General features: G+C 39.0%; 1 protein-coding gene across 2 annotated transcripts in view; it reads left to right on the forward strand.

The window, feature by feature from the left end:
- PRKCI (protein kinase C iota) overlaps positions 1-12,583 on the forward strand; it is a 69,746-nt gene that overhangs the window by 11,836 nt on the left and 45,327 nt on the right. For both annotated transcript variants that reach the window (XM_043874080.1, XM_043874081.1), the window contains exon 2: positions 2,755-2,876. In XM_043874080.1, coding sequence (XP_043730015.1) covers positions 2,755-2,876 — 122 coding nt within the window. The remainder of the gene's footprint in view (positions 1-2,754; positions 2,877-12,583) is intronic.

Below are 12,583 nucleotides of genomic sequence, written 5' to 3' on the forward strand. Positions count from 1 at the left end.
TCCCTGTCCATCGCCAACTCCCAGAGTTTACTCAAACTCATGTCCATTGAGTCGGTGATGCCATCCAACCATCTTGTCCTCTGTCATCCCCTTCTCCTCCTGCCTTCAATCTTTCCCAGCATCAGGGTCTTTTCAAATGAGTCAGTTCTTCGCATCAGGTGGCCAAAGTATTGGAGTTTTCAGCTTCAGCATCATACTTCCAATCAGTATTCAGGACTGATTTCCTTTAGGATGGACTGATTGGATCTCCTTGCAGTCCGAGGCACTCTGAAGAGTCTTCTCCAACACCACAGTTCAAAAGCATCAATTCTTCAGTGCTCAGCCTTCTTTATAGTCTAATTCTCACATCCATACGTGACCACTGGAAAAACCATAGCTTTGACTAGGTGGACCTTTGTTGTCAAAGTAATGTCTCTGCTTTTTAATACACTGTCTAGGTTGGTCATAACTTTTCTTCCAAGGAGCAAGCATATTTTAATTTCATGGGTGCAGTCACCATCTGCAGTGATTTTAGAGCCCAAGAAAATAAAGTCTGTCACTCTTTCCACTGTTTCCCCATCTATTTGCCATAAAGTGATGGGACCAGATGCCATGATCTTAGTTTTCTGAATGTTGAGCTTTAAGCCAACTTTTTCACTCTCCTCTTTCACTTTCATCAAGTGGCTCTTTAGTTCTTCTTTGCTGTCGAGAGTACACTTTTTAGATGATGGATGTCTCCTAGAAAATACTGCTTCTACATTCAGTTGAGAAATATTTGAGTCCCTATTGTGTATATAAAATAGTTATGTGAATATATTAAAGAGTCAAGAATTTTTTATCTTCCAGTTTATAATTTAGCTAAGGATATGTGTATATAATTAATTGAATAACAAAAAATGGAGCATAAGATACAGCTTGGGCAGGTTTAGAAGTATAGACCATTGGGCTTATGAGGTTGAAAAAGATTTAATGGAAGTTGATGTTGAAGAAAAAAGGTAGTGTTGAAGAAAAATTTCCACCTCCCTCCTTAAACTGAGGAAGTGACAGGATTAAAACTTGGATCATCAAAGTCTTATATATGGGGGTTGTGAGTACAGATGTCTATAATAGAGTGTTTGTGCTGGAAATGGTGGGATCACGTTGAGAATAGAAATTGGAACCAGCCTATCGAGAGTATTAAATACCACAAAGAGAACTGAAATTACAGATTTAGGAGATACTTACATAGAGTTAATAGATAAAACACTAAAAGTGAATTAGGTTTCAGAAAGAGAAAGAGAAGGAATATGAGAGAAGGTGTGAAGAATGTCTTATGATTGAAGACAGAGGAGACTTAATAAGTGTTCAGAATGGTAGAAAGGGAGACAGGGAAGCAGACTGTTACGAAGGCCAAGGCAAGCGAGTTCTAAGAGGCAGGGGCATGAAACCATGATATGCTTAGGAAGAGAATCATTTTCAAGAAAAGGCCATTCACTTTCCATGTGTGGCTCTCTGCTAAGCTTCTGTAGAGCCTCTGAAGACTGGAGTTTTAACTTTTTTTTGCAGATGACTGACAATTTTAATACCTACCTTCTTACTCCACACTCTGTGTTTCAGCTACCCGTGGCAGTTCACACAGTCCCTAACACATTTCCTTCCTTTCTTCAACAGCTACTTATCGAATACCCATTCTGTGCTAGACATTGTATCGGCCACTAGGAATAGAATGAACAAAATTCCTGCTTTCATCAAGCTTACTTACATCTTAGCTGGGGCAGATGGTGGACTCTAAACTTTGGTTTATCTGTCCAGTGGTAGGTCAGAGGAGCAGCAAGGGCCAGTTCCTACAGGGCCTTGTGGACCCTGCTGGGGACTTTGGGTTTCCCTTTCCTTTTGGGAAAGGCATTTGGAGAGTTTAAAGCAAAGGAAAGACATGAACGACATTAATTTTGTAAAACCCTTGTGACAGAGCCTGGTACATGGAGATCGCTGTGTATTTGTTGAATTAGTCACTGGGTCTATTTGACTTTCCTTGGAAGGGATGACTGTGGCTGGCTACTCCGTGGGGATTAGATCACAGTGAGTCTTCTCATGGTTCCTTGGAGGAAAACCCAGTCTTTTGTTCTAAAACATTTTGTTGTGTTTTTGAGGCTTGTAGTAAATAGCTGCTCGGTGGATTTATTTAGATGTTATGACTTATAGTAATATGAAAATAAATGCACATTTATGTCTATTTCTTTGTTTTGGGGGTGTCTACCTTATAATATGAATTATATTTTAAAGCCAGCTTTGAGGATTGGGTTGCTAATCTGGGTGGTTAGTCTGTGGAAGTTAAGGCTGAGGACGAGGACGTGACAGATCCTTATTAAATTTTTGAAGGGCCATCTCTTTGATGAAGATAGACTTCTAGGGGAGGGGAGATTAGCGATTAGAGACTGTAAGTTATTTCAGTTAAGTATAATCCAGAAGCTGACCAATAATAGAGCTACTTGTCTGTGGAGTATAGTTCTCACAAGAGAGTGATCTGATAACTAGCATTAAAGCAAAAGTGGACCTCCTATTTGTTAAAGCAGGTAGGATGGGCTTCTTGAATGAGGAGGGGAGATTAAATTACGGTTTCTCACAAAACCACTGTGTTTATTTTTAAGCATTATTAAGTATTGGTGTTTTATTTTTTTACAGAGATAGTTTACTGGAAGTGACACGTGTTGATGCCCACACAGAATCTCTGAAGTCCATCAACTCATCAGGCATTATTAGTCACTCTCTAACTTAAAACTCCTTTTTCTTTTTCAGGGATATCATGATAACACATTTTGAACCTTCAATATCCTTCGAGGGTCTTTGTAATGAGGTTCGAGACATGTGTTCTTTTGACAACGAACAACTGTTCACCATGAAATGGATAGATGAGGAAGGTGAGTGGCAAAGAGGGGGCTGCCTGTGTGAGCGTTTGATTTCAGATGCCATTCTGTCAATGGTTTTTAAAGTGTAGTAAACATTCTAATTAATATAAGGAGGGAAAGGTATGTTAGAAATTTGATGCCATTCTTATTTTCCCTCAAGCATTTTAGAGTATCAGAGAGGCGCTTCCCTGGCAGCTCAGTAATAAAGAATCCAAGTGCCAAGTGTTCCTCATCCTGGAAGACCCCCCATGCCACCGAGCAACTAAGCCTGTTCACCCCAACTGTTTGAGCCTGTGTTCTAGTGCCCATGAGCTGCAATTGCTGAAGCCCACACACCCTAGAGCCTGTGCTCCGCAACAGGAGAAGCCACCGCAAAGAGAAGCCATCACTCCACAACTAGAGAGTGTAGCCCCTACTTGCTGCAACTAAAGAAAAGCTGGCACAGTAACATGGACTCAGCACAGCCAAAATTAATTAGTTAATTAATTAATTAAATAAAAACATGATTGTGACAACCATTATTTCAAAGGTGGTGGCAGAAATTTTTTTTTTTTTTTATGTTATTTGGGTGTGCAGAGTCTTAGTTGAGGCATGTGGCATCTTTAGTTGCTGCTTGCGATCTCTTGGGTGCAGCATGTGGGATGTAGTTCCCTGAGCAGGGGTCGAACTTGGGCCCCCTGCATTGGGAGCTGAGTCTTAACCACAGGACCACCAGGGAAGTCCTGGAAACTTAATTCTTTAGTGACTTGTACACAGAAAGCATTTATTTTATATCTGCATGCTGAGAAGGGATACTGTTTATCCTCAAACTCCACAGGGAGATGAACTTACGAAAAACAAGTGTGACAGTCAAACCTGAATGCATAGGAGTCTCAGAATAAGAAAGAAACAGCATTCACATATACCTGAAATATCTGCAAAGTTTGAACTAAACCTCTAACAGAGTAAAAGCTTTTGAAGGGGAGTAGGTGAGGGGAGAACCAGAAAGAAATAGAGAAAAAAGGAAATATAAGATATAAAAAGGCATGAAGGTATGAAGAACATGGTGTGTGGGGAAGGGCAATAATTCACTAAGTTGAAAGAATGGGGAGGCCTCCTCCTCTTGGTCCCATTATTGAACTTGAGTTGGAAGAGGCAAGTCTGGTTTCCAAGTGAAAGTGAAAGCATTAGTCACACTTAGTCATGTCTGACTCTTTGCGACCTCATGGACTGTAGCCTGCCAGGCTCCTCTGTCTGTGGGATTCTCCAGGCAAGAATACTGGAGTGAGTTGCCATTCCCTTCTCCAGGGGATCTTCCCGACCCAGGGCTCGAACCTGGGTCTCCTGCATTGCAGGTGGATTCTTTACCGTTTGAGCCACCAGGGAACAGAGGTAAAACCACCACCAGGTCACCCCCAGCTGGCCACCACCAGAAGGAGGGGGGCTGTGATCCAGAGGAACCAGCACAGCGGAGAACTCTGCACTGAAACTACAGATGATAGTTTATGAGAACATTTTGAGAAATGGGGCACACTGACAGATCGAGCAGTGATGAGAAACGCCCAAACAAAACATTCTAGGACGTTTAGTCTTACGACTTAAGTCGTAATACATTCCATTCAATACATTCCATTGAAGAGGTGGATGTGGCAATGAGTGCAGAACCACATGAAGTTGCTGGGTGTTTGGTGAAACCAGAGAGCTGTTTCTGGAGGATTCTGTAAAGCCTAATGCCCTTTTAAAAGCAAAGAAAATTTTTGTTGGTAGTATTAAAGAAGATACAGAAGAATATGAGCGACTGCTTTGAAAAATATGGCATGATTGAAACTGTAGAAGTTATGGAAGACAGGTAGAGTGGAGAAAAGAGAGGATTTGCTTTTGTCACTTTTAAAAAATATGTATTTACTTATTTATTTGACTGCATCGGGCCTTAGTTGCGGCATGGGGGATCTTTCACTGCGGTGCACAGACTCTAGTTGAGGTGTGTGAGCTCGGTAGTCGGAGTGTGCAGGCTTAGCTGCTTCCTGGCATGTGGGATCTTAGTTCCTGACCAGGGATCAAACCTGTGTGTCCTGTATTGCAAGGTGGATCCTTAACCACGGGACCAGCAGGGAAGTCCCTGCTTTTGTAACTTTTGACGATCATGATACAGTTGATAAAATTGGTGTTCAGAAATACCACACTATTAATGGGTGAACTGTGACATGAAAAAGGCCCTTCCTAAACAAGAAAAGCAACCTGTGGATCACAGAGGTCGTGGAGGGGGATATGGCAACTTTGTGGGTTGTGATGGAAACTTTGGAGGTGGTGGAGAGTTTTTGTATTTAATGTGTTGACCAGAAGCCATGGAGGCCTAGTTATACTAATACTCCTTTTTAAAATATAGCTCCCCCTGCCAGCAAATAATTAAAATACTACTCAATTGCTATTCAGATCAAATGCTGATTATTCATAAGGGCTATTATTGCTGCCCCAAAAGGGCTTTTTTAAAAGTTGAGATTTTATGTTAATTCACTTAAAAAAAATAACTTCTGAGGGAGAGATGCTTAAGATAAAGCTAGTTTCTAAATTATTTTTTAAATCAGTTAATTTTCAAAGTTAAGGATGGGGAGTGCTAAGGAACTTGGGCTAGATCCTTGCTACTTGAAGTACAGTCTGTGGTACTTAATAGAAAAGGGGGCTCTCCAGCCCTATCACTGAATCAGAATCTACATTTTAACGGGATCTACAGGTGAGCTGCATGAATGTTACAGTTTGAGAAGCGTAGGACTAGATCCCAGAAGGCTTTGCAGACCACATTAGCCTTTATTTTACATAATGGAATGTCACTAAAGTATAGTTGAAAGATGCCTGAATATGCTAGTTTTGTGTAATGGTTCTCAATTAATTGTAATACCCATGGAATTTGATCTTAAGGAATGTCATTTTAATATTTAATTCAATATTTGGGGCTGGCTATTTCTGTATTCACTGATATGAAGAGCCCTGAAAAGATATTTTTCTAGCTTCAAGCTATGGATAAACTGAAGCCCATTCTCACTTTTTAAGACATTTTTTTAAAGTTTCTCTGAAGTAATCCATGTTTACTGTTTGGGGGGGGGGGGAAGTAGTAGAGATGATTATGAAATTTTAAAAAATCTTCTGTTTGCCCTTTATCCTCTCTCTTCCCTCACCAGTCCTGGTCCTAAGGGAGGAAACCACAGCCTAGTGCATATCATTCTAGATATATCCTATGCATATGTAAATATTCTTATTTCTATACATCACTAATAAACAGCTTATTTCACACAAAAAGAAATATATGCAAGCCAGTGAACTTTTATAATGAGTAGTGGACATTGTTTCATTTCAGTATGCATCTATTTGTGTCATTATCTTTTTTATAACCCTGTAAAATATTCCATATTGTAGATATTTCATGATTTATTTAATCTTTGATTGATGGACATTGGACTGTTTCGAGATTTTGGCTACTATATAATGAACATTTTTATATGTAAATCTCTTCTGTTGTATGGGACTCTCTCAGTAGCAGATGCACACAGTATGCACATTGTAAATTTTGGTAGCTAGTGACAGTTTGCTCTCAGAAAGTTAAACCAGTTTATGGCACAGCTACATTGAATGAAAACATCCCTTCACTGTTGCCTTCACCAGCCTCAGATATTATGTCTTTAACATTTGGGCTTCAAAATCACTGCAGATGGTGACTGCAGCCATGAAATTAAAAGACACTTGCTCCTTGGAAGAAAAGTTATGACCAACCTAGATAACATATTAAAAAGCAGAGATAGTACTGTGCCAGCAAAGGTCTGTCTAGTCAAGGCTATGGTTTTTCCAGTAGTCACGTATGGATGTGAGAGTTGGACTATTAAGAAAACTGAGTGCCGAAGAATTGATGCTTTTGAACTGTGGTGTTGGAGAAGACTCTTGAGAGTCCCTTGGACTGCAAAGAGATCCAACCAGTCTACCCTAAAGGAAATCAGTGCTGAATATTGATTGGAAGGACCGATGCTGAAGCTGAAACTCCAGTATTTTGGCCACCTGATGTGAAGAAGTGATTCATTTAAAAAGACCCTGATGCTGGGAAAGATTGAAGGAGGGAGGAGAAGGGGACGACAGAGAATGAGATGGTTGGATGGCATCACTGACTCAATGGACATGAGTTTGAGCAAGCTCCGGGAGTTGGCGATCGACAGGGAAGCCTGGCATGCTGCAGTCCATGGGGTCGCAAAGAGTCGGACATAACCGAGCGACTGAACTGAATGTTTTTTTAAATCTAATAAGTGAAATGCTAGCTTTGTATTTTATATTTTGTACTATTTAAGAGTAAGACTGAGTTTTCTCATCTATTCAACTACTTTTTGACCTTCTCTATCTAAAGGTTTGTTTAAATATTGTTAATTATAAATGATGTGGATATTTCATAATATGTCTTCAGCCTGAAAGTGAGACTATATAATTTAGCACAGTGCATAGAATATAGCTAGCATAGAGAATTCCCGGGGGTCCAGTGGTTAGGACTTGGCGCTTTCATTGCATGGCCTGGATTCGATTGCTGGTCAGGGAACTGTGATCCCCTAAGCCATACAGCGTGGCCAAGAGAAAAGGAAAAACAAAAGAAAAATATAGTTAGCGTCAATATACTGTTTCGTACCCAAGTCAGTGTTATTTTTAATCCTGTTTTGATCATGTCTTTTTATTTATTCGCCATGTAGTGCTTTTGCATCCAGGGATTTTCAAACTGTAGTTCATATAGAAGTCACTATATAATGTGGGTTTTTTTTAAAGAAGTATATTTATTTTATCTATTTATTTTGGCCAAGCTGTACAGCTTGTGGGATCTTAATTACCCAACCAGGGATTGAACTAGGGCCCTCAGCAATGAACTTAGGGAGTCCTAACCACCAGACCACTGAGGAATTCCCTAGATAATGTGTTTTATTTAAAAGAAATTGGTTTTAGGACTTCCCTGGCAGTCCAGTGGTTAAGAATCCAAGCTTCCACTGCAGGGGCACAGGTTTGATCCCTGATCAGAGAACTAGGATCCAGCATGCCGTGTGATGTGCCTCAAAAAATAAATAAAAATATAAATAGATGAATGAAATTGATTTAGCACCATTCCATTTTAAATTCTTAGTACCTTTATACTTTGTATCATCTTTGCCTGGAGAGTTCTCTTCCAAGATTGTCACATGGTTATCTCTTTCTTGTCATTCAGGTCTTAATTCAGATGTCATGTTCTTCAAGAACCCCTATTCTTCTTCTGAACCCCTGTTCACTTTGTATCTTGTTTGTGTAGACTATAAGCTCCATGAAAGCAGAGATCTTGGTTTTTCTGTGGAGTTCCAGTGTCTAGAGCAGTACTCAATAATCAGTTCAGTTTAGTTCAGTTGCTTATTTGTGTCCGACTCTGCAACCCCATGGACTACAGCACGCCAGGCCTCCCTGTCTATCGCCAACTCCCGGAGTTTACTCAAACTCATGTCCATTGAGTCAGTGATGCCATCCAGCCATCTCATCCTCATCCTCTGTCACTCCCTTCTTCTCTGGCTCTCAATCTTTCCCAGCATCAGGGTCTTTTCCAGTGAGTCTGCTCTTTGTACCAGGTGGCCAAAGTATTGGAGGTTCAGCTTCAGCATCAGTCCTTCCAGTGAATATTCAGGACTGATCTCCTTTAGGATGGACTGGTTGGATCTCCTTGCAGTCCAAGGGACTCTCAAGAGTCTTCTCCAACACCACAGTTCAAAAGCATCAATTCTTCAACACTCAGCTTTCTTTATAGTCCAACTCTCACATCCATACATGACCACTGGAAAAAGCATATCCTTGACTAGGTGGACCTTTGTTGGCAAAGTAATGTCTCTGCTTTTTAATATGCTATCTAGGTTGGTCATAGCCTTTCTTCCAAGGAGCAAGCGTCTTTTAATTTCATGGCTGCAGTCACCATCTGCAGTGATTTTGGAGCCCCCAAAATTAAAGTCTCTCACTGTTTATAGCATGCTGAAAAAATATTTGTAAATTGTACAAAGGGTGGTAGCAAGCCTTTCCCTAAGCCCAGGGTTAGTTTTATATCACTTGTTAGAGATTTAAGCATTGGGAGTTGCATATTCTGCTTTTTATTAACCTAATAGTGTATTTTAATTAAAGAGTCACATTGTAAATTAAATTAGTTCTTTGATGAAACAGCCTTATCTTTTTATATTATAACTCATAGTTCTTTCTCCCTAAATAGTTATTAAGTGCCCTGATTTTCCAGGGAAACCTATAAAACTGTAGCCTTTGCCTCATGCAAATAAAAGTTTAAACTTTTCATTAAGTTCTGTTGATTCCCCTGTGATCCTTGTTACCCTGGTTAATTCTGATACCAGTCTTTTCTTAATTTAGGCCTACAGAGCCAGTAGTAATTATTCTTAAGTTCCTTGCAATTATTTTTCAGTTGTAATTTTTCCCCTTTATTTTTAATCATGTAGGCATTGGGGCATTCTTACATGGAGAAAAAATTTTCTCTAGGATCAGTGGAAGACAGGATTATAATTTTATTTCTCTGGTTTATGAGAGACATTGTTCTAGAAACTAAACGTTTAATTGTGGGATTTTATATCAGAGCAAATAAGGATCACATGCTTACTTCATTTCTTTAAACAGACTTATGACAGCTGCTCTTTTTCTTTGTGTTCAAAGCCAGTTTTACTGATTTGTTTTGATGTGCATGTAGAAAAGCTGGTTTGCTTGATCTAACTAAACATTTAGAATGAATAGTAGTTTTGTAATAGTCATATCCTGGTTCTCATATGCAGTGAGAGTGTGGGACAGGAAGTAATAAATGTGGCTTTTAGTTCCTTGTATGTGTGACTGTTTTTCCTTAAGGATGTGCTTTATTGCCTTCTTTTGTTTTTTTGGTGGCACGGCCCAGCTTGCAGATGGGTTCCCTGACCAGAAACTGAACCCGGATCCATGGCAGTGAAAGCCCAGGCCTTTACCACTGGACTGCTAGGGGATTCCCAAGGATGTTCTTTAAAAATATTACAACCTAATATTAAGTATTTTCTAAATTTCTAGTTCTATAAATTCTAATTTCTTCTGATTCCCTGAATTTCTGATTCTGAATTTCTGATTCCCTGATTTAAATTTAACAGTGTCACTGCTCTTTTACTAGAAACTAGTTAACTTCTGTCAGTAGCTTTTGGGTATTCTGTTTCTTGTTAAAGTCTTTATTGAGAATAATGCATGCTTTTTTAACAAAAATATTGACTTATTTGAAGAAAAAAGTATCTCTGGGGATTTTCAAATTTCCAAAAATAGCTGCTATGAACAAATCAATGTCTCTTTTTCTGAGAATATACAACTCGAATGATAGGGTACCAATTTTTTTTCTATCTTATAAATAGACTAATATTAAACAAACTGTTATTTCTTTTTAAAAAAATATTTATTTAATTATTTGGCTGTGCCAAGTCTTACTTGTGGTTCTCGGGATCTTTGATCTTCATTGTAGCATGTGGGATTTTTAGTTGCAGCATGTGAACTGTTAATTATGGCATATGGGATCTAGTTGCCTGACCAGGGATTGAACCCAGGCACCTGGCATTGCAAGGACAGAGTCTTAGCCACTGGACCACCAGGGAAGTTCCCTACAAGCTGTTATTTAACCTGCTTCTCACTTACCATCTTATAAGTGTACCATCTCTTTTCATATAAGTGCATGTCTGCACTTAAGATGTTTTAGATATATCTTATTCCTCTTAAAGCCTATCTATATATATAGTATTATATAATAATCCCCTTTTGATGGATATTTGGATTGTTTGCAGTTTAATTGTCAAAAATATTGGTGCAGTAAATACCTCTGTGCCTGTATTTTGGGAACACTTGTACTATATTATCTGTAAAGTCCCTAAAATGAAATGTGTCCTTGACGATAAATTGACCTCCAAAGGGGTAAATATTGTACTCCTTTTTATACTTTCACCAGTAGCATTTGTGAACTTCTTTTCCTCACACCCTGTAAAAGACTATGTGAGGGAAAAAGCTGAAATGTAGTTGATTTGCAAAGAGTGGGAGAAGGTGTTTTTTGGATGTAGTTCTTTGATTCACGTCCTGTTGGCTTCAATAGGTGAGATTCACGGAAACTTAAAATGAGAATAAATGTTCTTTGACACAAAGAGTATGGAGTATTTCTGAATTCTAGATTAAACATCTTGGATTATAAAATCTGATGTATTCACAGAGAGAAAATAGAGTGCCAGAGTTTAACAGAACCACACTGAGTATGGGAGGAAACATATTTCTCCTATGTGGTATTTTCCAAACATCTCTAGTCTGGTGTAATTTTAGCTGATATGTTAAGAACTAAAACAGTAAATCATTCTTCATACTTTTTCTTTATCCCTAACACTAGGTACTGATGATGGTAATCATATCAGAAAAAAACAGTGAGTGAAACTTTTTGACTGAGTGTATATTCAGTGTAACTTCAGTTATTTAGATAGCAGTATTGCAATTCCAAACCTGAAAATTAAAAAATGAAAATCAGTATAAATAAGTAAAAATATCCAAGTACCTCTGAGCAGACCTTGTTTTGTAACTGGTATTTTTCCTTCTGCTTGGAGGACTTCCTGTATTGGAGAACATTTCTGTATTGGAGGTTTACTGGTAATGAATTCTTTTAGCTTTTCCATACCTTTGTTTCTTCTTTAAAAATTTCTTTATTCAGGTATAATTAAAATACAATAAACTGTATGCATTATAAGCATACTGTTTGATGAATTGTGTCACCATGGAAACCATCACCCGAAGCCAGGTAGAGAACATGTCTGTTATCTCCAAATGTTCCTTGTGCTCTGCAATTCCTCACTCCTACTCCTCCATTCCAGGCAACTAATAATACCAATGATCTGCTTTTTGTTCCTGTAGATTAGTTTCCATTTTCTAGGGTTTTATAGGGATGGAATCATACATGTGTCTTTTTTTTTTTTGAGAGCAGGTGTCTGGCTTCTTTCACTCAGCATAATTAATGATTCATGTGTTGTATGTGTCAGTAATTCATTTCTTTTTATTGCCGAGTGGTATTCCAACACATGGATGTACCACAATTTGTTTTTCTATTCATCTATTGATGGACATTGAGGTTGTCTCTAGTTTGGGGCTATTATAAATAATAGTTTATAATAGAAAAAAAAGGCAGTCACATACAAGTCTTTGAATGGATATATGTTTCCTTTTCTCTTGGTTAAACACTTAGGAGTGGCATGGCTGGATCATATGGTAGTTATATATGCTTTTGTAAAAATAAAATAGGAAAAGAAAAATTTGAAAAGGAGGTGAGGTGAGGTACTACATTCCAGGCATGTTCTCAGGCAGATGGTTTCTGGAAAGGGGTTTATATGGAAGTTGAGGAAGTGGATACCTTTAATAAACTGTCTATGCATGGTAGTCCCTGGGAAGTCTTCCTGTAGGATAGACAGGGGTGGAGAGGTAGAGGGGGTAGAGGATCCCATGAGAAGATAGCTAACTTTAAGAAATCCTGAGCAATTCTCTCAGCTCTGACCTCTGCCCCAGCTCCATGCTCCAGACATTGTGCCCGGTAAATTCTGGCTGCTACTGTTTATATACCGGGCTGTGGTGCTGCCTGAGAGGCAAAAGGATCAGGCTGGGACCCACCTCAGAGAAACGCCTTGGAGTGGTGGAGTGGAGATGTGTTGAGAGGTGAACAAGACAGGACGTAGGAGCCCAGTAAG

This window comes from Cervus elaphus, chromosome 19 (assembly GCF_910594005.1).
Source record: "Cervus elaphus chromosome 19, mCerEla1.1, whole genome shotgun sequence".
Lineage (NCBI taxonomy): Eukaryota > Metazoa > Chordata > Mammalia > Artiodactyla > Cervidae > Cervus > Cervus elaphus.